Source organism: Odocoileus virginianus, chromosome 28 (genome assembly GCF_023699985.2).
Source record: "Odocoileus virginianus isolate 20LAN1187 ecotype Illinois chromosome 28, Ovbor_1.2, whole genome shotgun sequence".
Classification (NCBI taxonomy): domain Eukaryota; kingdom Metazoa; phylum Chordata; class Mammalia; order Artiodactyla; family Cervidae; genus Odocoileus; species Odocoileus virginianus.
The window spans coordinates 7,751,871-7,779,121 of NC_069701.1; the positions used below are offsets into that span (position 1 = coordinate 7,751,871).

The following is a 27,251-nucleotide window of genomic DNA, read 5'->3' on the forward strand; positions in this document are numbered from 1 at the left end:
CAAGCTCATTGCTCATATGCAGGAAAGTGACTGATTTTATTTACTAACTTTGTACACTGAAACCGTGATATCATCACAGTACTTCTAGGACTCTGTCAGTTCTTTCAGATTTTCTATGGAGACAAACATGTCATCTGCAGAGGCAGTTTTATTTCCTCCTTCCCAATGAGTTTCTTTCACTTCCTTTTCCTGTCTTGTTGCATCAACCAGGGCTTCCAGTGTGATATTGAAAAGGAGTGGAAAGAGAGGACATCCTTGTACTGTTTCTGATCTTAGCAAGAAAGCTTCTAACTTCTTACCCATAAGTATGATGTTAGCTGTATGTTTTTTTGTGGATGTTCTTTATCGAGTTAAGGATGTTGCCCTCTATCTATTTCTTGCTTGCTGAGAGGTTTTTTTTTTTCATTTATTTTTATTAGTTGGAGGCTAATTACTTTACATTGCTGAGAGTTTTTAATCATGAATGGGTATTGGACCTTGTCCAGTGTTTTAGTACATCTATCGATATCGTTGGATTTTTCTTCTCTAGCCTATAGACACGATAGATTATATTAATTGATTTTCACACATTGAAACAGCCTTGCATAAAACTTGGTCATGGCGCACAGTTCATTTTATACATTGTTGGGTTTGATTTGCTAATATTTTGTTGATTTTTGCTTCTGTGTTCACAAGAGAGCTGTAGTTTTTTTTCTTGTAATGTCTTTGTCTAGTTTTAGAATGGGTTAGGCAGTATTTCTTCGGCTTCTATCTTCTGGAAGAGACTATAGATAATTGGTATAATTTCTTCCTTAAATGTTTGGTAGAATTCACCAAGTGAATTCATCTAGTCCCTGGTGCTTTCAGTTTTGGATGGTTGTTAATTACTGATTCAATTTCTTTAGTAGATGTAGACCTATTCAGACTGTATATTCCTCCTTTTATTTCTCCCTAGTGGCCCCCAGGCTTTGAAGGACTTTTGTCTATAACTATCTTTTCAATTTTTCTGAAATCTCACTAAAAAGTATGCAAGTACATAGACCACAAGAAAATAATAATTAAGAAAATAAGAAAATAAAATTCCAAACAAGAAACACATGTTGATGCAGTCCTATTATTATGCATTTTTCCTTTAAAAACGCAATACATACCTAGTATTCAAATAGTTATTGCTCATTTCATCATTCATAGGAAGTCCTAAAGATACATAACGATTTGATTGCTCTTTGATAGATTTTCAATAATTTAATTTATAATACATAGTGACTAACACATAGGATATACCAGGTACTAGTCTGTTCTGTGTAAATCAACTCATTTGTACCTTACCACGAGACTCTTATGGGGAAACAGTGGAAACAGTGTCAGACTTTATTTTTTTGGGCTCCAAAATCACTGCAGATTGTGATTGCAGCCATAAAATTAAAAGATGCTTACTCCTTGGAAGGAAAGTTATGACCAATCTAGATAGCATATTAAAAAGCAGAGACATTACTTTGCCAACAAAGGTCCATCTAGTCAAGGCTATGGTTTTTCCAGTGGTCATGTATGGATGTGAGAGTTGGACTGTGAAGAAAGCTGAGCGCCGAAGAATTGATGCTTTTGAACTGTGGTGTTGGAGAAGACTCTTGAGAATCCCTTTGACTGCAAGGAGATCTAACCAGCCCATCCTAAAGCAGATCAGTCCTGGGTGTTCATTGGAAGGACTGATGCTGGAGCTGAAACTCCAAAACTTTGGCCACCTCATGCAAAGAGTTGACTCATTGGAAAAGAGGGGAGGGATTGGAGGCAGGAGGATAAGGGGACAACAGAGGATGAGATGGCTGGATGGCATCACCAACTCAATGGGCATGTACTTGGGTAAACTCTGGGAGTTTGTAATGGACAGGGAGGCCTGGTGTGCTGCGATTCATGGGGTCGCAAAGAGTCGGACATGACTGAGCGACTGAACTGAACTGAACTGAACGAGACTCTAAGGCAGATACTGTTGTCACTCTGCTTTACAGATTAAGGAAACTAAGAGAGGTTAAGTAACTTGATAATATCAGGTAGTGCCAGACTCTTTGCAACCCCATGGACTGTATCCCTCTGGCTATAGTTTTGAACCCCAGCCATCTGGCTCTAGAGGCCATTACTTTGACCTTTACAAAATAAACTTGTACAATACAGTTTTATTGCCATATATGTACCTTTGCAAAAAGAAAAACCTTTGTGGGGGAAAAAAAGGCTACTTGCTAGTGCTATTAAGATCTAAGGTAACTGCAGTTTCTGGTTAGAAAATATTAGTTTTTTGATCAGTTAAATACAGAAAAGTTGAATTTTGTGATGGCTCAGATCTCTGATATGTATTTTGGTCCATAATAGGTCCTAAATGGAAAAAAAAAAAAAAAAAGGAACAGCAGGCCATGAAACTGTCTCAATAAATGTTTAAATCAGAACATGTTTTAGTAATTTTTATTCCATATTTAGACCTATTAAGCACTATGAATTTTAAGAAAGGGGAGATTATGCTCTGTTTCTAAAACTATTTGACCTCAGAAACTTTTCTTTCACAGTATCTAGCAGATTAGTAGTTTATGAAATGCATTTTAAATAATACTGATTATATTAACAATATTGAAGAAATTTATGTTCATATTACATGTGATATTTACACATCATATTCAATAAATAGGGTATAAGTTAAAGTCTTGGAAAATATTATTCTCTGCTGAAAAAGAAAACCAAAACACCTCTCATTCCTCAATTTCTTCCTTTGCAGATCCTTCTGAAACCCTCAAGTTGGAAACCACTGGGAATATAAGGCCCTTTTAACAAAGGAAGCACTTACTTCTCCACAAAGCATACTGCCCTCACACCTTGTTTAGTCTTAAAAAAAAAAAAAAAATTGAGCATCTACTATTTACCAACAATTTTAAAAGAGTGAAAGTGAAGTCGCTCAGTCGTGTCCAACTCTTTCCACCCCCATGGACCGTAGCCTACCAGGCTCCTCCATCCACAGGATTCTCCAGGCAAGAATACTGTAGTGGGGTGCCATTTCCTTCTCCAGGGGATCTTCCCGACCCAGGGATCCAACCCAGGTCTCCCACATTGCAGGCAGGCGCTTTACTGCCTGAGCCACCAGGGGAAGTCACAGTTCCTGAGCTCAAAAAGATAAAAATAACAAGTAAATAGCCAATAATGAAGTCGTGTGATTAGGTGTCACAAAATGCTATAAGAAGGGGAGTCAGGGAAAGCCTCTCAGGGGAAGTGAAACCGAAGTTGAAACTTAAGGAAGGATTACCGAAGCAAAGGGAACGGAAGGAGAACCAACCCACCAAGTGGAGCAGGAAAACCTGTGCCAAGGCCTTCCTGCTATACACACACGGTGGGACGTGTGCAAGAACAAGTGGGGTAGGGTGAGTGTTAAAGAGGGAAAGCTGAAGAGGTTCAGGAGGATCAGACATGATTCCCTACTTCATTCTGAAATCCTCGAGGAATTATTGAAGGATATGGAGCTAGGTATTGAGGTGACCAGATTCACACATCATAAAGATCACTCTGGCTGCCGAGCAGCTAACCAGATTGGAGAAAGGAAGGACTAAAAGCAGCAAAGAGTTTCTTGAAGAGACTCAAGGACAGCCGACACCTTTCCTGTTCAAAATGCGGTCAAGGGAGCGGCAGGACCAGCGGCAGTTTCACCTGGAAACTTGACGTGCAGTCCTGCCCCGGACCTGCTGAATCAGAATCTACAGTCATAAGCTCCCCAGTGACCTGCTGGTCAAGTAGAGTTTGAGAAACACTGGCCCAAACTGCCTAGTAGATGCAGAGTTAGGCAAGGGAACAAATTTAAGGACTATTTGGAGGCAGGAGTGACTGTACTCACTTAGCACAATCACTGACTAGATAAGGTGGGAAGGAAGGGAAATCAATGGTGGAATTTAAACTCTGGGCAACTAGCCTGATAGGAATTAACACTACTTCCCAAGATAAGAGGCACAGGGGACAAAGAGGCAGAGGAGAGACGAGCTCTGTTTTATTTATGAGTCTGATTTTGACGTCCTTATAGGACATGAGGCTCTTCAGGAAACAGCTGGAAATAACACTCCGGAATTTAGAACAGAGATCTAGACTCATCAAGATGTGTTGGAATAGATTAGATCACTCTAGACTGCACTTTCCAACATGGTAGCCCATAGCTCACTGAGCACATGAAATGAGATTAGTGTGATTGAGGAACTGAAGTTTTCAATTTTAGTTAGTTTTAATTAATTTAAATTTAAAAGTCAAAGCAGTGTAAAATGTTTTTGCAATAAACATAACTTTATTGTTTTGGTAGTACTATACTTCACCTTAGCCTTTCAAAATTTGGCATCCAAACTGAGATAAGCTATAAATACAAAATACACACCAGATTTTGAAAAGTTCATTTTAAAAAGCTGAAATGTCATTAATTTTAAAATTGATTACATATTGATATTCTGCATATATCAGATTAAAAATATATGATTAAAATTAACTTATTTTTTTTAATGTGGCTACTAGAAAGTTTTAAATTATGGTTTACATTATATTGGAAAGCACTCCTGTAGAAGTATATAGTGTGAAACATGGAGGGATTAGGATAGAATTCCATGGGTCTTCATGGGATGTTATAAGTAGACAGGTAAGAAAAAGCTCAATCATTTTAAGAAGGATATGATTAAATAGGCAATGTTAAGTAAGGTTAAGATTGACATGTCCAAAGAGGCCAATAATGATTTTGTGGATTAGTTTCAGTGTGCAAACTGAAGTCAGATTGAAAGAGGTCGAGCTTTTAAGAAAGTAAAGCTAGCAACTCCATTGAGAAATCTGTCTGTGAGAGAAGAGTGAAGCAAAGAGGGAACAAATATGTCACAGAGGGCTTTTGGTTTGATGGAAGAGGCTTAAGTCTGTTTAAATGTGGTTGGAAAGGAGAGAAGAGAGGGAGAAGATATACGAGAGAAGGGGGATACTGAAAGAGATCCCTGAGAAGTTAAATTGGGATGGCCTTTGGGACAAGGATGATCCTTGGGTGTGTGGAAAGATTACCTCACTCACCCACAGTGACAGAAGAACGGAGAAGAGGAAAGTACAGATGCTGGGCTGCGGGAAGTGGAAGCATTCCCATCTGACGGTGTCTACTTTCTCAGAAAGTGACTAACTGCCAATGGATGAGAGGGATGTAAGGGAAAGGAATTTTATAAAAGGAATTTTATTTTTTTTAAAAAATAAAGGAGGGCATTTTAAAAACTGCTGTGGGAGATCTGATCTCCTTTTAGGGATGTAGAAAGCTGGATAAACAGATGCAACGAAACTTACAATGAACAAACAGCAAGTTCACAGCCTTCTTGCATCCATCCAAGTATTGATATTGTAGAGCAACTATCCAAAAACACAGATGTGGCTTACCACATCTTACCTATCACAGATTCAAGAAGCTCAGAAACACAGCCAAGCTTAAAAAACAAACAACCTAGGCAAATCATTTGCAAACTGCTGAAAACAAAAGACAAAGGGAGAATCTTAAAAGGCACTCCAAGAAGGAAAAAACAGTGAGTGGCAAGACAGATGGGAGAGTTTATCAAAAAACATAAGGTTGCTAAACAGCACTAACAACTAAGGTGAAGTCAAAGACGGTGGTTACAAGATTTTTTTTTTAAAGAAATCATCAGTGGCCTTTTCTAAAAAAAAAAACAAAGTACAAGTGGTTGGACTTTAGAACTCAGGACAAGGAATGGGATAAGGGGACTGAGTATCAGTCCTGAATACATGCTAAATAATCAGTGGAAGCAAAAAATGCCTGAGAACATCTAACTCTACAGGCTACAACAGTGCAAAATGCTATCACACTATTCTTTCAAGAAACAATGTGTTTAGTGTAATTTCTTTTACACTGATTCCTTCTAATGCTGAGTGGAAAAGGATGCAATACACTGTACAATTGTGAAAGATAACAACTTTTCGAGGTTCTCCCAAAAACTAATTAAAGAGATTAGGCTGGTTTCAACATGTAAGAACTTGAAGGATCTTTTAAATCAAACAAAAATTGGCAAGCAGCAGTCACTACAATTCTGGCAGCATACTTGTACAAGCCTGTTTTAAACACAGCCACTGCTGAATAGTAGTCCTTCTGTCAGTTTCCATGAATGTGGGCTAGAAAGCAAGTAAAGAAGATGAATAAAGTGCATAAGCCCTAAAAAACATGCTCAGTCTAAATTTAACACATGACCACTATCATAATGATCAAAGGAAAAAACTCATCTTGAAATTGATATGAACTAGCTTCAATAACAAAAACTTATTTAATAAAAATAGAACCTGTTAAGGGAAAAGTGTACTTGTTAAACCAAAAGAAACTAAAAAAACCCGAAAAAACCCTTCTGTCAGCTCTATGCAATCTCTAGTAAATCATACATGGCTTATGAAAACATTTTAATAAATAAAATGAAAGGAGATATCCTTAAATGTCACAAACAACTGCTCATAATTCCATGACCTGATGTATTATTAAGAGCTAACTAAAAAATTAAACTAATACTCAACAAAAAAAGAAACCCAAAATAGAGAAACTAAAGACCACCAATCTCTTAGGCAATAAATGTAGTAGTTTATAAAGATTTTCTTTTTAAACTGTGGATATTTTCTTAAAGTACTGAGGATTGAAACAGAAACTCCAACTTGCCCGTGACTTGCAGAGATAAACTCTACATCGAACCTTAACAATACAAAACAAACCATCTTAAATTAATGCAGACCCTTATATTCTAAGGGTCTGGTTAGACCAAACAAACTGGTCTAACATTAACCACACTCAGGTTTATGTGTTTTAAAGACCACTGACTTCCAATAACATATCCCTGCCTAGATGATTCAAGATGAACTCTGGCTCCCAAAACTTCTCCCATTAGAGAAGTCCCCTGTTGCCTCAGTTTACATTGTCCCTTGCTGCAGCAGAACTTTGAATAAGGGTGTGCTCCTAGTGGTCTTTGTATTGCAGAGCTTAACAAGTTTAGATCCCACTGGGATCCTTGCTACTCAGGCCTAGACCCTCAACTGGATGGGAATGTGCACTTCTGAAACCCCTTTCATTTCCTCCTAAGAGTCACCCTTGTGCTAAAATTGAATTCAATGGTTTCAACGAGTTCTCCAGTGATGGGTTTTTGGATTTGTCCTAGGAATAAATTCCCCTGAGACTCTTGGCCTATCTGACTAAATATATACTCTTTTTCCCTGGTGAAAAGTGAAAGTCGCTCAAGTTGTGTCTGACTCTTTGCAACCACATGTACTATGCCATCCATGGAATTCTCCAGGCCAGAATACTGGAGTAACTGTTCCCTTCTCCAGGGGATCTCCCTGACCCAGGAATTGAACCGGGATCACCTGCATTGCAGGCAGATTCTTTACCAGCTGAGATAACCAGGGAAGCCCCTGGTGAAGGTCTGCCAAATCTTTGATTTACTGTTAGCCGTCTCGCCTGTCTACTGTCTATAGTACTGCTACATGTCTAAAGAAGTTCACAGAACGTAGGACAGCTACACACCCATTAAACCTGTCCTCCAAGCTTCTTTCCAAGAACCAGTAAGTTCACAAGGTCTTGATAACTTGGCATCATTTGGGCAAACTTTTAAAAGTTTGACCTTTTTAAGATCATAAATCAATACACTTCAGTCCTGTCTGTGTGAAAAATTGGCTCTGGGAAAGATATTCTGTTTATATTCTCCCTGTCAAGGGACTAGGAAACTGCTGAGTAATGACTAGAGACTCACAAAAGCAGTACTTTCCCTTTTAACCTAAACAAACTGTTCGTCCTATGCTTCATTTCAAAAGAAACAGAACTCCCAGCAGAACTCTTCCATCTTCTCAGTTTGCATATACCTTTCTCCATGACTATTTCACCAAAGCCAATTTAGAATTACAAGTGGCCACTTCGGGAAACCTGCTCATTTCAGAAGTACATTAAAAACCAAAAGAAGACTGAATCGGATGACAAGGACTCTTAAAATCTACAGGAGCTCCTGTTCCGATTGGTTTATATGACACATCACATAAATCTCAAGAAATAATTTGAGAAACTCCAAAGGGAAGGGGAGAGCCTCCTAATCCTTTATATTTTTGGCTCTTCTAAGGAAAATATTTCTGCTTCAAACGTAGCATGAAAACACTTCAACTGCTATTAGTTAAGCAAATAATTACAAGAATAAAAGCAAGGCATTCAGAACTTTTAAATGTAATTTAAAGTCTTTTAAATTTGATTTATGTATGCAGGTTAATAAATTGTATTAAAGAAAAAATTCATTAAATACACCTGAACACAGATGATTTTACATAAATTAGAGTTAATTATTAATATCACTTTCCCCCCTTATCACAATGTAAAAATATCCTAGCTAGTTTGTACAAGACTAGGGTGGTTTTTTACCCCCCCAAGCCTTAAAGTTTCTAAATATCTTATACAGATTTTATGGGTTAACACTGTTTTACATAAATTATTTATTATTACAAAAACCTAAACTTGTGCTTAACAAAATGGAATGGTTATAATATCTTTTGAGAGAGATTAAATTTATGGAGTTCTTATGCTTCCATTAAGACTTCCTGCATCAGCCTAATTTTTAATTTCCAGAGTCTTAGTTATCTTTAAGAATATTAATAAGTATAGGGATTTCCCTGGTGGTCCAGGGACCACCAGGTGAGGTCCCCTCACCTCCAATACAGGGGACCTGGTTTCGATCCCTGATTGCGGAACTAGATCCCACATACTGCAAGGAAGACCCAGTGCAGCCAAGCAAAGGAATATACTTTTTTTTTAAATGAGTACTAATTGATAATCTTGGATAAGTAGAAAATATGATTTTACTATACATGTGCTCTTATTTAATATCTGGAAATACTAGGTTAAAAAGGAACTTCAGATGGCCTCAGATTGTTGGTATGCATGTACATTTTTGAAAGAATATTAAAAAAATTTGTGTAGGTAATGGGATGTCCATGCAGAGCAATAAATACATTTTTTACATTAAAAAAAAACTTTTTAGTGTCTGATTGTGTTAAGACTATAAAACAGTACCTTTGCTAAAGACAAATGAAAGTATACAGATAGAAGGTTTAAGGGGTGAACTTTCTCTGGGCTTACAATGAGCTTGGAAATGATTAATAAATGTCTTAAAACTATTGACAAAGTTGGTTTAATATGAGTGTATTCACAAGGGTAGGTTCATGAAACCATTACTAGATGCTGTTATGCAGAGAATAAATAAAAGTGAAATTATAGTTTTCTTGTAAGACAGCAAAGCTATCTGTCCTGAGACAGTTTTCTTCTATCATGATTAAAGAATACCCCTCTAATATTTTGATATACTCAAATCATTTTTGAAAAAAATTCCCCTCTTTTGAAAATACTGAAGTTCCTAATAGTCTCAGTCACATATTCTTCGATCTTTTATGCTTGTGCACCAAAATTAACAAAAGTAGGCTATGTTTCAACAAATGGTTTTGGGACAATTGGATATCCACATGCAAAAGAATGAAGGTGGAGCCCTACCTCACACCATTCACAGAAATCAACTCAAAATAAATCAAAGACCTAAATGTAAGAGCTAAAACTATACAACTCTTAAAAGAAAACACAGGAATAAATCTTCACAGATTGATAGAATATCTTTTTTTGGATATGACACCAAAAAAAAAAAAAAGTGACAAAAGAAAAAAGATAAATTAGACTACACCAAAATTAGAAACTTTTGTGCTACAACTATTACTCTTATCAAGAAAATGAAGACAATTCACTGAATGGAAAAAAAATTTGCATAATCATGCATCTGATAAGGGATTTGTATCCAGAATACATAATGAACTATTATAACTTAACAATAAAAAGACAAATAACCAAACTAAACAAGGAGCAAAAGATCTGAACAGATATTTTTCCAAAGAACATAAAAATACGGCCAACAAGCACATGAAAAGATACTCTGATTAGTCATTGCATGCACACCTGTGTGTGCTAAGTTGCTTCAATCATGTCTGACTCTTTGCCACCCTGTGGACTATAGTCCCCAAGGCTCCTCTGTCCATGGGATTCTACAGGCAATAATACTGGAGTGGCTTGCCATTTCTGTCTCCAGATCTTCCTGACCCAGGGATCGGACCCTCATCTCTTATGTCTCCTGCACTGACAGGCAAGTTCTAGCACCATATGAGAAGTGTGTATTAGTCATTAGAAAAGAAATTATTAGTCATTAGAAAACTGCAAATCAAACAGGAGATACCACTTCACATCCATTAGAATGGTTACAATCAAAAGACACAATAACTAGTCTTGTCAAGGACATGGAGATATTGAAATTCTCATATGCTGCTCATGAGAAAGTATAATAAAAGCTTTGGGAAACAGTTTAGCAATTCTTTAAAAAGTTAAACATAGTTACCATGTAACTCAGTGGGGCTTCCCTGATAACTGATAACACAGCTGCCTGCAGTGCAGGAGATTCCGGCTCAATTCCTGGGTTGGGAACATCCCCTGGAGAAGGGAATGGCTACCCACTCCAGTATTCTTGCCCGAGAAGCCCATGGACAGAGGAGCCTGGTAGGTTGCAGTCCATGGAGTTGCAGAGTCGGACATAACTGAGTGACTAATCATACATACATATACTGCTCATGGCAAAGTATAATGAAAGCTTTGGAAAACAGTTTAGCAGTTCTTCAAAAAGGTAAACATAGTTAACACAGAATTCAGTAATTCCTCTTTTAGGTAACTGAAAGCAAATATCCACATAAGAATTATACATGAATATTTACATGAGCATTACTCATAATCACCAAAAACTGGAAATAACCAAAATGCCAACTGACATATGGACAAAATGTGGTATAATCATACAATGTAATATTATCAGCAATAAGAAATAATAAAGCTCTGAAACATGCTATAATATAGATGAATTCTGAAAAATTATGCTAACTAAAGAAAGTGAGTCACTAAAGACCACACACTATATGATTCCATTTATATATTCAGAAAAGGCAAATCCATGGTGAAAGAAAGCAGATTCATAGTTGCTTAGAGGACTGGGGATCCTGGAGGCTGGAGATTAACCACTAATGGTCATGGAGTTTCTTCTGGGGAGATGAAAATGCTCTAAAATTAGATCATTATTATGGTTGCACAATCCCATTAATATACTAAAAAAAAAACAAAACATTGAATTATACACTTTTGAGTGAACCTGATGTTATGAGAATTATATATTATTAAGGTTTTTAAGCAGGCAAATGTTGAAAGCAAGTATACACACAAAGGTTATATAGAAAATGCAAAAATGAGTAATTATTTGATCATTCCAATAAATCCATAAATCTAAAAATGAAAATGTCTTTCAACTATGGAGCTATGTCTTTCAACAAAGACAGCCATTCTCCAACAAAATTATAGACTGTCAGTTTTCAATTAATGCTTCATGTATTGCATTTTGATGATGCAGTAACCAGATAGTAGTAAAGTAGAACCTATTAGATATACACCTGAAATCTAGAATCAGCATTTACAAGATGGATATACCCCAGGTTCATACATGACAACAAATGTATACCTAGTTAAATTCAGAAGACAATGCCCTTATTGGGTACAGTTCAGTTCAGTTACTTAGTCATGTCCAACTCTTTGCGACCCCACAAACTGCAGCACGCCAGGCCTCCCTGCCCATCACCAACTCCCTCTCATATCCATTGAGTCGGTGATGACATCCAACCAACTCATCCTCTGTCGTCCCCTTCTCCTCCTGCCCTCAACCTTTACCAGCATCAGGGTCTTTTCAAATGAGTCAGCTCTTCGCATCAGGAGGCCAAAGTATTGGAGTTTCAGCTTCAACATCAGTCCTACCAATGAACACCCAGGACTGATCTCCTTTAGGATGGACTAGGTGAATTTCCTTGCAGTCCAAGGGACTCTCAAGAGTCTTCTCCAACACCATAGTTCAAAAGCATCAATTCCTCGGCACTCAGCTTTCTTTACAGTCCAACTCTCACATCCATACATGACCACTGGAAAACCATAGCCTTGACTAGACGGACCTTTGTTGAAAAAGTAATGTCTCTGCTTTGTACTATGTGTCTAGGTTGGTCATATCTTTCCTTCCAAGGAGTTAGCATCTTTTAATTTCATGGCTGCAATCACCATCTGCAGTGATTTTGGAGCCCAAAAAATAAAGTCAGCCACTGTTTCCCCATCTACTTGCCTTGAAGTGATGGGACTGGATGCCAGGATCTTAGTTTTCTGAATGTTGAGCTTTATGCCAATTTTTTCACTCTCCTCTTTCCCATTTATCAAGAGGTTTTTTAGTTCTTCTTCACTTTCTGCCATAAGGGTGGTGTCATCTGCATATCTGAGGTTATTGATATTTCTCCTGGCAATCTTGATTCCAGCTTGTGCTTCTTCCAGCCCAGCATTTCTCATCACATACTCTGCAAATAAGTTAAATAAGCAGGGTGACAATATATAGCCTTGAAATACCCTTTTCCCTATTTGGAACCAGTCTATTGTTCTATGTCCAGTTCTAACTGTTGCTTCCTAACCTGCATACAGATTTCTCAAGAGGCAGATCAGGTGGTCTGGTATTTCCAACTCTTTCAGCATTTTCCAGTTGACTGTGATCCACACAAAGGCTTTGGCATAGTCAATAAAGCAGAAATAGATGTTTTTCTGGAACTCTTGCTTTTTCCATGATCCAGCGGATGTTGGCAATTTGATCTCTGGTTCCTCTGCCTTTTCTAATCCAGCTTGAACATCTGTAATTTCACGGTTATTATTGAAACCTGGCTTGGAGAATTTTGAGCATTACTTTACTAGCATGTGAAATGAGTGCAATTGTGTGGTGGTTTGAGCATTCTTTGGCATTGTCTTTGGGATTGGAATGAAAACTGACCTTTTCCAGTCCTGTGGCCACTGCTGAGTTTTCCAGATTTGCAGACACTGAGTGTAGCACTTTCACAGCACCATCTTTCAGGATTTGAAATAGCTCAACTGGAATTCCATCATATCCACTAGCTTTGTTCATAGTGATGCTTCGTAAGGCTCACTTGACTTCACATTCCAGGATGTCTGGCTCTAGGTGAGTGATCACACCATCGTGATTATCTGGGTCATGAAGATCTTTTTTGTAGTTCTTCTGTGTATTCTTGCCACCTCTTCTTAATATCTTCTGTCAGGTCCATACCATTTCTGTTCTTTATTGAGCCCATCATTGCATGAAATGTTCCCTTGGTATCTCTAATTTTCTTGAAGAGATCTCTAGTCTTTCGCATTCTATTGTTTTCCTCTATTTCTTTGCATTGATAGCTGAGGTTTTCTTCTCTCCTTGCTATTCTTTGGAACTCTGCATTCAAGTGGGTATATCTTTCCTTTCTCCTTTGCTTTTTACAGCTATTTGTAAGGCTTCCTCAGACAGACATTTTGCTTTTTTGCATTTTTCTTGGGGATGGTCTTGATCCCTGTCTCCTGTACAATGTCACAAACCTCCGTCCATAGTTCATCAGGCACTCTTATCATCAAAGCATGAAAATATGAAACACATATTTGAGTTTGCTATTTTCTAACTATTTAAAATTCTAATAAAAGTCCCTTACTATCTTTTAAAATTTTTTATTCAGTATTCAGTGACAAAGCATTTTAAAAAATGGACACAGATGGTAAATTATGTTACTGTTTTCCCCTGTAAACCGATACAGATATTGGCTGAGACTATTTCTTGCCTTTGGATATTTTTAACTCAAGTTCGTTCTTGTCTCCTCTGACAACTCTCTTATGATTTTCCCTTTCCCATATTGAGGCATAAAAACACTGTTGTTTTTCCTGCCTAAACTCTGGGTTGTTTTATGGAAAAACGGTAATAGGCAAAATTAAGTTTGTGTGGCACTCTACAAATTTTAAATAATTCAAAACTATTCTAAAAGCTCTTTTTAAAAATCAAACTTAAAAAAATTAATGAATCAAGAGTTCAGCTTTCCTAGATTAAACTGTAAGTAAAAATTAATAAAATGTTTCAATGTGTCTTTGTTCCTTCAAGCTGCTATAACAAAATAACTACAGACTCAACACCATGTAATCAATAGAAATTTCTTATAGTGCTGGAGGCTGGAAGTCCATGATCAAGATGCCAATATGGTCAGCTGAGAGCCCTCTTCCAGGTCACAGACATCTCCATATATCCTCACATGGCAGGAGGGACCTTTGGGAGGAAAATGGTCTCAGGAGTTTAAAGGAACAGTTATTAAATCTTTTACTTTGGAATTTGACTCTAAACCTTTAAACTCCTGAGACCAATTTCCTTCCAAAGCCTCCTTCTTATAATTTGAATTTTCCTCATATCATTAGCCCCAATCTTCATTATTGCAAAAGCTGTACTCCAAGTCAACAAAGTACTTCTGCTGTAATCATTACAGCATTATCTGCTAAACCAAGTGCACCAGGGTGGAACAAATGCTGGACTTATTCTCACTGTACTGGTCATTTTCTCCAAGACTTCCCAGACTTCTGTGCAGGAACTAGCTCCACTAAGAATGTGTCCACCTCAAGGAACAATTATTGGCTTACTCCTGTTATGATACTATATTTCTGATATCATCTGTAACTCACCAGGAATTGCAACATCAATACCAGGCTTTTGCCCACCTCTTACAGGTAAACAAATCTGCCTGCCAATGCAGGAGACACAAGAGACACAGGTTTGATCCCTGGGTTTGGAAGATCTCCTGGAGGACGAAATGGCAAACACCCCCATATTCTTTTGGGGATTCCGTGATGACTCAGACAGTAAAGAATCTGCCTGCCATGTGGGAGACCTGCGTTCAATCCTTGGGTTGGGAAGATCCCCTGGAGAAGGGAATGGCAACCCACTCCAGTATTCCTGCTTGGAGAATCCCATGGACAAAGGCTACAGTCCACGAAGAGTTGGACATGACTGAGCAACTAACAACACTACACCCAAACTGGGTATGACTACCTATCCCAACAGCAAGAACAACATAATCAGAAAAGTAATCCAAATTTTGCCTAATGTTCTGCTGTGGAAGCCCAATAAACCGGTTTAAATACACTACCCAGGGGCTGTCATGGACAATCACATAGTCTTTTCCTCTTGGCAAGCCAAGGGATAGTTTTGTATGTAGTTAATACTTACTGTTATATCTCTGTAAAGATCACCAGACAGGTGAGATCCTGGTGGTATTTGGTCAATGGGGACCACCAGTGTGAGTCAAAGGTTTTCCTCTGAATGAGACACAAAGGCTTTATCTTCATACATAAAAGTAAGAAATCCTATATTCTATACAAAAGTGCCTAACATTATCAATATTAAATAAAACCTGAACAATCTTAATTATGGGAGTTTTGTTAAAAATGTATGAATTTGTTGATATAAAAAGTGACAACCACTTTGTTAACTGAAAACTTTTTTTTTGGCCGCCCCATAAGGCTTATAGGATCTTAGTTCCCAGACCAGGGATTGAACTCCAGGCCACAGAAGTGAAGGCTCCTAGTACTAACCACTGGACTCCCAGGGAACTCCCCTGAAACAACTTTTACTCTTAAGAAATACTAACTGAAAATAATTTCTCCATATGTAAAAATGTATATTGGATATCTTTTTCCAAAAATCTCCAAATTTTGATGTTTGATTTTCATTAATTATCCTAGCAAGTTCCACTGTAAATATAAACAAAAGATTATAAATGCAATGCATTTGGCACACTATTGTGAATATGCTTTATTTTTAAGTAAAACATGAATCATAGCCCAAACAAAATGTTTTACCTCCTGAGTATTTTAAGCTTACGGGAAAGGAGTCATTAATGATGAACATGTTTTCATTTTTCAATGTTTTTAATTTTTTATAAAGATCTTAATTAAACTTCATAGTCACTAAGCAGTTTTTAAACTTAGGTTTCACTGATCCTTTTGACTTCATGCTTTCAAATAGTCATTATCTTCAAAACATGACAAATTTCAGAATCCATTAAAAATTATTTTATTCAAATTATGTTTTCCAAAAGAGAGGGTTCTGTGCTAGTCGTCTTTGAAAGTTTTCATACCTACAAAAGAAGAAACATCTTTATAAGAAATTTAATTAGAATCTTTCATAATCTTACAAATAACTCATCAAAAAGCAAATAACTTTACATGTCACTTCTAAAAAGGCAAGATTAAAAACCTAGAAAGTTAAAAAGTTAATTTGGGAGCTTAATTATTAATGTATAAGAAGACAGCAAGCAGAGTGATTTAACTGGCTATATCACAAAGCACATATCATAATACATTTTATTATCTTTGGCAAATCTGAGAGCTAGAAGTGACCTAAGAAAAAATGAAATCTAACTCCCCCACCCTCATTTCATAGATGAGAGTGATCTGCTCAAGGTCACATAGCTTAACAAAGCTCAAACCTCATACATTCCAGGCCAGTCCATGCTACACCATGCTACCACTTCTCAACAGTCTCCTTATGTGTCTCCCTAACACTGGGATAGTCAAAGTGAAAAGAAACATCTATAAAAGAGAAACGGAGGAAAGCTGAAGAAACAGATTTATTAATCATTTATATACAGGGTACGGTATAAACCACTCTGATGTTTCATACATGTTTATTTTAGATCAAGACTTTCTAAACTTAGGAAAAAAGTTTTCATTGATATTTCACGCCTCATATATGGTACTTAAAACTCAAGCATATATATACTTAGATAGATAGATAGATAGATAGATAGATAAGATAGATAGATAAAAGATACAGACCTTAATTGTGGTCCCTAAAACATAAGTAACTGTATTTTCTTGTGTTTATAAAGCCAAAATGGCTACTATATAACAGAATATTATTTGGGACAGAAATTTTTCCTAATCTGAACTCTAAAGTACATACTATTTAATGGCATGCAAATGTTAATGTAGGCTAATATCCACTATAAAAGAAAATGTTTAAACTTCAAAGAAGAAATACATTCACAAGCAAAATATATATGGTTTACTCAAAGCCTTACTATGAGAGCTACATAATGCCCCATACCATTTCAGAACCACATTTGCTGGAATGAACATTTCAGATGGACTTGGTGTCATCTGGGCCTGAGAGACAGCAAATGATGAAGCAAAATTGTAGAAGTTGTCCAGCATCTTTTGTGTGAACTAAAAGTTAATAATAAATAGATTAAAGGGTTGTACTAAATACCGCAATATTTTAAAATATTAAACTCTAATATTTTTATTTTAAAATGTTGTTGCACTCTCTTGGTTTAAGGACTAGGAGTTGTTAAGTCTAATGCTGACCACTAAGGAAGTCATAAAATGACACTAGTGCACAAAAGCATAACCATCTGCCTTTAGTACTATCCTTATATCTCAAAGAATTTCTATGACTTTCAACTATTTTTAAGTTTCTAAAAAATTCATTTTATCAAAAAAAAAAAGATAAAATTTTTTTCCTTCAAAATATCTTCTTTTATCTCCACCTCTGCAGATTCCCCTCTCCTCAAATACCACCCTGGTCAAATCAACCTGTTTCCTCATCCAAAACAGTAACCATACTTAAAGAGTCTTTTTCTTGCCAGAAAAATTTTTAAAAAGTATATAAAAGGAGCAACTGGTTACTTGCCATCAATTACAAAGATGATACTATTCCACTTCTATCTCCTGGCCTGTTTACTCTAACTGACCTTCAAATGGGCAAATCCACTAAACACCCTCCAGGTTTCCTTGGTAGAAGCCAGAAGCACATGGATTTACATTTCATGAGCATCAAATAGGTTTAAGCACTAAACCCAAAATTAATGAATTACTAACAATAATAATATCTTTTATTCACCCAAAAATAATCTTCCAAACATCACTTTCTCAGAAACACAAAACTAGCCATAAAGATTCTTGCTGACTCTTTTCTACATGAGAAGAAACATGTTAACAGGGTTTTTAATAATATCGAGATAATTTAACCTAAGAGACTCTACTGTTAAGGTACTTGAACCAATATGAGAGTTCAGTAAGAGCATGGACTAAAAGTTCAGTATCAAGAGAAAAAAAACCAACAGCAACCCTCCATACAAGCAACAAAAAATTTTTAATGTAATTTTAAGAAGATCTGAGTCATGATAGAAAGTCTGTAAGATACCTAGGGGAAATGGTAAGACAAGCTGACAGTAAGGTATTTGTGGGAAATATTTAAAAGTGTATTGACAGACTAGAAAGAAAACGAATGAAAGGACTTTTTTTAACCACACTGAGTGGAAAGATACCATGTGTTCATGAATGGTAAGACACAATGTAATAAAGGCACATTAAAACCTATAAATCCAACGTTATTTTCAACTACATTCCAACATGATTTTTCATGGCACTTGACAAGCTGATGCTAAAATTATTATGAAAAATACTCAGGCTTGTTTTGATGATTAGGAGGAAAGTCTTGGCCTACCAGATATAACTGGCAAAGGGACAGGCAAACAAACTAACTGGAATAAAATGGAGAGCCCAGAAACAAACGTTAAGTATATGTGACACATGACATACTACAAAGATGCTATTACTGAATTTAAAAAAAAAAAAAGTATGTAGGAACTTCCCTGGAGGTCCAGTGGTGAGGAATCCGCCTTGCAATGCAAGAGACACAGGTTCAATCCCTGGGAGGGAAACTAAGATCCCAATGCCAAGCAACTAAGTCCACAAACCACAACTAGTGAACCTGCAAGTCTCAACTGGAGATCCGGGAGGTTGCAAGGAAGATCCCACAGGCCACAACGAAGACCAGACACAGCCAAATTAATTAATTAATTTAAAAATAGGGACTGGGCTTCCCTGGTGGTTCAGCAGTAAAGAGTCCACCTACCAATGCAGGAGACATGGGTTCAATCCCTGATCTGGGACGATGCCACATGCCGCAGAGCAACTACACCGCAAATGAGCCCACAGTCTGCAACTACTGAAGCCTACATTCCCTAGAGCCTGTGCTCAACAATGAGAGGGCACCACAATGAGACACCCACGAGCTGCAACTACAGAAAAGCCCGCTTAGCAACAAAGATCCAGCACAGTCCAAGATGAATAAATAAAAATTTTTTAAAAGATGTATTTGCTTTAAAATAAGAGTTTCAAGAGGAATATTTCCAAGACAAATTTTAAATTGCTATAAATATATATAAAGATATTGAATGGGAATTTATATTTGGAAGAGTTTAAGTATAAATTATTAGAAATGGAAACATAGAAATCCATGCAAAGGAAAAAATGACAAATTTATTAACCAAGAAAAATAAAAAGTTATATAGGACAAGAAATATAATCATAAACTCGTAACACATGGCTCAGCTCTGAAAAATATTTACCAGGTCATAATACTGAAAATTTGGAATCTTAACTTGAAGACCTATATTGGAAAGGAGGGGAGAAAAGATACCTGTATATGCTGGGGAGCAGAAGATTAAGAGAGCTAAACCATGCTGGGCTTCTGCTTATGCTCAGTCACGCAGTCGCGTCCGAATCTGCGACCCCATGGACTGCAGCCCACCAGGCTCCTCTGTCCATGGGATTCTCCAGGCAAGAATACTGGACTGGGTTGCCATGCCCTCCTCCAGGGGATCTTCCCAACCCAGGGATCAAACCCAGGTCTCCCGCATTGCAGGCGGATTCTTTACCATCTGAGCGACCAGGGAAGCCCTTAAATCATGTTATGTATTGATAACTCAATGGAAAATACCTGTAACAAATAAATCAATAAAGACTCAACAAGTTTCTTCTGACACATGGAAGTAAATACAAGAAGAAAAAGCGGGAGGTTGAAAGTGACTGCTGCTGAGGAGCAGAATAAGAGCAGAATATTAAGAGGTACAATAGAGAACAGCTGTTTTCCATGTAAAACTGACTTTCTCAATCATGTGCTACCGATAAAAACTAAAATCAAGTAAGAACTAAAGGCATAAATTAGAAACATGTTTAAACATACATACAAATTGTACTATACATATTTTGTGAAAAAAACAAAATTTTTTAAAGTACTGAAATAGGAAAGGTACATAAAGTTAGAAGAGTAGCTACTTGGACAGGGAAAAAGAGAAGCAGAGAACAGTGGATTGTAACACTTTATATAACTTCTTAACTAGTATAAAATATAGCAAAATATAACAGTTAAATCTAAGTGGAAGACTGTGTGCATGTGTGCCCCTTAATCCTGTGGGACTCTCTTCGATCCCATGGACTGTAGCCCGCCAGGCTCCTCTGTCCATGGGATTTCCCAGGCAAGAACACTGGAGTGGGCTGCCATTTCCTTCTCCAGGGGATCTTTCCAACCCAGGTAAAGAAGCTGGTCTGCTGCATTGCAGGCAGATTCTTTACCTTTTGAGCATTAGGGAAGCCCAGGAAGATACATGGAAGTCTGCAAATATGCCCCACTATAAACAGAGCCCTACAAGGTCAGGTACCATTTTATTTTGATACCTGGTTTTATCTATTTGTTCTTTAAAAATGCCTGGCACACAAAATGTACACAATAAATATCTGTGGAATGTACTTTTCTATATATTAAAATATTTCATAAAAAATATATATGCTTAATAAAAAGGTCAAATTTATTATAGAGTTAAAATGTCTTCCTGCCCCTCTCCAGGGATAACATCAGTTTGGCATGTATTTTCCAGACATTTTTCACATACAATTTATATGGAATAACTGTTTAGTATTGCTTTGTAACTTGCTTTTCTCAGCACAGTTTTTTTTTTTTAATTACTGACAAAAATTTTAAAACCCAGACTGTCATTCTTAACTCGGCCCATTCTCCAGAGATTGCATGACAAGGTGGTTCTTAAATTCACATCCACAGTTCTTAAAAGTATGCTGTCCAGCAAGCCCAGAGGTTTCCCTAGTCCATTCATGCTCCTCCTCTCCTAGAGGACTTATTTAACAATCCTTCTGTTTTAGATTGTACTGGAGTGGGTTTCCATGCCCTCCTCCAGGGGATCTTCCCAACCCAGGGATTGAAACCAGGTCTCCGACACTGCAGGTAGATTTTTCACCATCTGAGCCACCAGGGAAGCCCTTGGTTTACATTTCCAATATTTCCTTTCCCCTCAATCCTGGCTGACGATCTTGCTTCCTATTTCACTAGAGAAGGAACTGAGAGAGAACCTGCGCCAGTTCTCTTCAGCACGTTTGCTAACCTGCTGCGTCTCTCTATCCATACTGTAAACATTGCCCATTATCCTTTCTATTCCTTCCTAATACAGTCTACTTCCTACTCAAGGATACCACTTTCACAAGTCTCCCCACTCTCCTGCATCATCAATTTTTCTCTCACAAATGCTTTACTGCTGTCAAACATGACATAATACCTATTAAAAACAGAAAAAAAAAATTTTCCTTGTCCCCACAGCCCTCAAGCAACCACACCACTCATCTGCTGTCCTTTGTAACAACACTCACTAAGAGTCATCTATAGTCACTATTTCCATTTCTTCTTCTCCAAGTCACTCAACCTCACTCCAAACTCCCTTTCCACCTCTGTGAATTCTTGTCAAAGTCTTTAATGACTTCTACCCTGCCAAGTCCAATCGTTAATTCTTACCCTTCATTTACTTGATCCATAAGCAGTCAATACTACTGATCACTTCTTCCTTCTTAAAAGCCAGTCTTGAAAACTGTATATATCTTATGTTGAATTGGTTCATTGTGTTTTTCAGGTCTACTAAATCCTTCTACTTCTCCATATATTCATTCTATTAAGTTTTGAGTTTGATGTTGAAATCCCAACTAAAAATCTTTTATCTACTTAAAAAAAAATAATTGTAATATACAGTGGAATTATATATAACTTTGTTGTATGTATTTTCCAAATCTCCTGTAAATGTGCTATCATATCTTAATTTAAAGAGGTAAAAAAAAAAAGTACTTCTCTTTCAAAATACCATTTTGGGGGGTCGCCTCCTACTTTAGGTGTTCCTTTCCTTTTATTCCTCCTGATCTCTTAAGCATCTCAACTTTGAAATGGCCTCAAGCTCTGTCACTGGCCAATTTTTCTGTTTATAGTTATTTCTCAGTGATCACATTTCCTCTACAACTTTAAATACCACCGCTACACTGAGGGGACCCAAATTTTTATCTCTCATAAACCTGCCACCTCCAGCTATCTATCTAATAGGCATCCCAAACACAGTACAACCAAAACTCAACTCCTGATTCCACTCCCAGCCTATACTTGTTCTTTGCACAATATTCCTGTGTTCCAGCCCCTGGAACCAGCATCCTTACAGCCACAGTTGATGTCTCTATCTCAGACTTTACATGTGATTCACACTGTTGAGACAGCATTGGCCCCATATTCAAATTATCTCCAGAAGAGATATCAACTACTTTTCACCACGTCCATTTGTACTCCCCATTAAACTCTCACCGAGATTTTCACAAGAGACTCCTAACTGCTCTTTCTCCTTCCATCTTTGCCTCATTACAGTTTCTCTCCAAAGATGCAAAAGTGATCCTTTAAAAATGTAAGTTAGATCATATTACTCCCCTGCTCGAAATTTTGTTTTGTCCTCCAAAAAGAACTTAAGCCAAAGTCCCTACAAAAGCCAATAAGATTTCATATATGGAATCTCATTATGGGGGAGGCGCTTAACCATAATCTCCAACTTCTTCTCCCATCTCTCCCCCTTGCTCACTCTACTCCAGCAACAAATTTTCACTTTATTTTTCAAACATAACAACCACTGGGCCTTTGTATTAGCTATAACTCTGCCTAAATCATTCTCCCCTCAGGCCTTTGCCTTATAGATTAAAAGTCAACCCTTATGAAATTATGTGATTTTAAGCAACATGAGGACCAGAATCTTGCTTATCAGGTTCACAACTATATACCCACAGTCTAGCATATTAATTGTGGGAGGAAACGGGGGGAAAAGTTAATATTTAAACTCATTTAAAAAAATCACTTTGAGCTATTTTATGACTGTAAAAACTAAGTATCATCAAAGCATTTATGAATTTTAAAATACCTATATAGAAGGGAGACAAACTGAAAATATTCACGGAAGCCAATAATTTATGTCATACGTGTTTACCTTCATTTTTACATGAATTCTGCCACAGGCTGTTTTATGAAGTATAGAATGTGATTTGTAAACTATCTTAGAAAATGAAAGGTGCATTCCATTACCTGAGTGAATGAATCAACTGAGGAGACCGCAGCGTTGCCCACAGGAGTCTGCTGAGCCAGGCTGTCCAGCAACTCCACTGAGATCCCAATCTGAGCGACAGATGGAGTCCGGACTATGTTCATGGCTCCAAAGGGGTGTTGGCTTCCTTCTCCTGAAAGAAATTAACGTGTGCCACATATTTCAAACTTAACTTGTATAAATTCCTTCCTAAAGATGTGAAGAACCGCTGATTTATATGCACTAAGAAGTTCTGTCACCTGAAAGTTTGTCTTTTCTCAGATAAATGTAAAAAGATGCCTCTGTGTGTGTGTGTGTGTGTTAGTTGTTCAGTCGTGTCTGACTCTTTGTAACCCCATGGATCATAGACCACCACCAGGCTCCTCTGTCCATGGGATTCTCCAGGCAAGAATACTGGAGTGGGTTGCCCTTCAAGGGATCATAGAACCTGGGTCTCCTGCACTGCAGGCAAATTCTTGGCCGTCCGAGCCGCCCGGGAAGCCCAAAAGGATGCCTAGTTCTTACCATGGTAAGAAAACTGAAATTTTCCCCATCAGAAAAACAGCTGTTACTTTTCTAAAAACTTCTAAAGTTATTACAGCTAGAAATGGAGATTAACAGAGTAAGACAAAAATAAATGAGAATTAGATAAAGATTCTCAATGCTGTGATGAAAGGATATCTTTAAAGATTTTTAGAATTAGTTTTAATATTTTCTGATTATTCTACAAAAAAAGAGCTCTCAATTGCCACTATGAACAATGACATGGCATATTTTACTACATGTCATGACTTGCCCCACTCAACACCTGAGGATCTATTATCAAATAGGCAATAAAGAAATTTGCAACATACTCAGAAAATAATAATTTTCCACTTTACAATATATCATTTATAAATACATATATAATACATCATAAATACATAAAACAGATTACATGTGTATTTGATCTACCTGATCCTCTAAGTGTCAGCTAACTTAAACATGAGAGATCAGTTTTATTAACCCATATAAAACAATCATGAAAGAAGAAAAAAATACAATGAATAGATTAGCGGTTTATCTGCTCTTTTAATAGGACAATAATATATCTAAACTAATACTACAGAATGAAAATCTGGGACAACATGCATTCCTAATAACCAGAACACTCACTCAAAGTATCAAAACTCTTAAATTTTCAGGTATATGAATACAAAAACCTACAACTGTATGTTTTTGTGCTTTAAAAGTACACACACACACTTCACTAAATGTGACTGGTTTAAGATATTTTCAGTGTTTTATTTTTCTGAATTTCCTCATATTTGTACATTTTCCAGGTTTACTTCTACTATTTCTGTCAATGTGGTCTGACAACATATTCTGCAACTTTTTAAAACATACCAAGATTTGTTTTGTGGCCTGATGTGTCAAGGAAATGTTCCATGGGCACTTGAGAAGAATGCATATTCTGCTGCTATTGAACAGAATGTTCTGCTATGTCTAATCAAGTTTATAGTGTTGTTCAAATCTTCTATTTCTTTGATGATCTTCTGTCTAGCTGTTCTGTCCATATTTAAAGTAAGGTACTGATGTTCTCAATTACTGCTGAACTGTTTATTTCTCTTTTCAAGTCTGTCAATACCTGATTTATGTATTCTGAGGCTCTTTTAGGTGCACACAAGTTTGCAACTGTTATATCTTTTTGAAAGACTGACCCTTTGATTTCGGTTTGCATATATATTTTTTCATCCTTTACTTCCAACCCATTTATCTCTCTGAATCAATAGTTGAACCATGTCTTTTAATCCATTCTGCATATCTCTGCTTTTTAATTGGAGAGTCGAATTTTTTGTTAGATACTTGCCAGTGTATCATTTTAACTCCTTTTTCATAATTTTTATTATTTAAATGATTGCACTATAATTACAATTAACATCTTAATTTATAACAACTCTAATCTGGATTAGTATCAGTTTCAGTATACAAAACAGTTTCGTTTCAGTATACAAAGTTCAGGATACAAAGACTTTGCTGCTATGTGACTGCTTCTCTTCCTTATGTTCTTCATTGTCACTAATCACATCTTCATACGTAGTGTATCTATGTTGTGGTGTTGTTAGTCACTAAGTCATGTCCGACTCTTTTGTGACCCCATCAGGCTCCTCTGTCCATGAGATTTCCCAGGCAAGAATACTGGAGTGGGTTGTCATTTCCTTCTCCAGGGGATCTTCCCAACCCATGCATTGAACCCGCATTCTCCTGTGCTGGTAGGCAGGTTCTTTACCACTGAGTTACCAGGGAAGCCCACTATATCCATAAGCAGACAATGTTTTATGTCATTATCTTTTATATCAAACAGGAAGAGCAGAGTTACAAAGTATGTATTAATACTGACTTTCATAATTATCTGTGTAGTTACCTTTACCTGTGTTTTTACTTAACATGTATTTCAATTACGTCTCAGGTCTCATTTCAGCTTGAAGGACCCCATTTAGCACTTCCTGTAGGGTTAGTCCTCTAGTCATGATTCTCTCAATTTCTGTTGATCTGGGAGTATCTTTATTTCGCCTTCATTTCTGATGGCTACAGAATTCTTGATTGACCTTTTTTCAGTACTTACATACAATATGTCAGCCTACTGCCTCTGGACTCAATGTTTCTGATGAGAAAACAGATGTAACTTCATAAGGACCCTTGTACATGATGAGTTGCTTCTCTAGTCAGTTTAACATGTCCTGAAGCTAATCCTACTTGAGTTTGTTGAGCTACTTAAGTGCACATTAATGTTTTCATCAAATTTAAAGAGTTTTCAGGTGGTATTTCTTCAAGAATTCTTCCCATCCCTCTCTCTCTCCTCTTCCTCTGGGGCTCCCAACACTGACACGCTTGACAGTGTCTCACGGGTCTCTAAAGCTCTGTTCATTTTCCATTCTTCTTTCAGCTCTTCAAACCTGATATTTTATCTATTTTCAAATTCACTGATTTGGGGGGGGGGGGGGCTACTCAAATCTGCTACTAAAACCCACTAGTCAATTTTACATTTCCATTACTGTACTTTTCCACTCCATAGTTTACTTCCTTTTAAATTTTTTTTAAATTTTTCTTTTTTCTATTTGATGATATATCATTCTCCTGATTTCCTTTAGCTCTCTGAGCATGTCTGAGACATTTCCTTAAAGTCTTTGATGATTATGTCCAATGTCTCTACTTCCTAGGTAGTTTCATTTCTTCTGTGAAAGGGGCTTGTTTCTTGTATGCTTCATAGCTTTTTGTTGAAAACTAGATATTGAATAATTGACAACTCTAGCAATCAGATGTTTCACCCCTTCTTAAGGTTTCTTGCCAATGTTTGTTGTAGCTTTCTTGTTTAATGATTTTTCTGAACTAATACTATAAAGTCTTTTTTTTTTTTTATCATTTGTGACTACTAAAGTCCCTTTTCAGCTTAATGATCAGCTAGTGAATGGAAAGAGATTGCCTTATAAGCCTGGAATCAAATTCTCCCAATGTTTTGCAGGTGGGCTCCATGTGTTGAGACTTGACTTCAAAACTCATGCCTTCCAAGGTCAGCCAACAGTGAGACCTTAGGACCTTCTTAGATCTTTCCCAAGCATGTGCATAGCCCTGGACACCCATGTGGTCATTTAGATTCCTAGGAATTCCCAGGTCAGAGAATTTCAAAGCCCTTGTTTCCTAAGTATCTTATTCCCAGCCTTCCCTTCCAAACTTTTTGGTTAGTCTGATGTTTTCCCCAACTGTTGACACTTTCTCAGGCATCAATGACCTGTAAATATTTGTAATATATATACAAATATTAATTTACCTGTAAACATTTTTGACAAACCCTGGCAAGAAGTCGCTTTAGCAGTGGAAGAGTTCCACGTTAAAGGACAGAAAGGCAAGCCTTTTGAACCTGTCTTTCAAAGAATCACATAACTCAATAAGTTAATTACAATTAATTGTGAATGACATCCATTCTGCTCCTTCTGGTATCGGTACCAATACTGAGAACATGGTCTGTTACTTTCAAGGCTACCACTGAGCAGATGAAAAAGGGCTGACTGAGATCAGGGCGGATTAAAATACCACAAAGCTCACTGTTCGCACAG

General features: G+C 37.0%; 1 protein-coding gene across 3 annotated transcripts in view; it reads right to left on the minus strand.

Moving 5' to 3' along the window:
• Window positions 1–15,834: 15,834 nt before the first annotated feature.
• Window positions 15,835–27,251, minus strand: part of HIKESHI (heat shock protein nuclear import factor hikeshi) — a 38,175-nt gene continuing 26,758 nt past the window's right edge. For all 3 annotated transcript variants that reach the window (XM_020881247.2, XM_020881249.2, XM_070457158.1), the window contains exons 3-5: window positions 23,160–23,311; window positions 17,034–17,152; window positions 15,835–16,062 (exon numbers count right to left, since the gene is read on the minus strand). In XM_020881247.2, coding sequence (XP_020736906.1) covers window positions 16,008–16,062; window positions 17,034–17,152; window positions 23,160–23,311 — 326 coding nt within the window. In that variant the 3' untranslated portion in view covers window positions 15,835–16,007. The remainder of the gene's footprint in view (window positions 16,063–17,033; window positions 17,153–23,159; window positions 23,312–27,251) is intronic.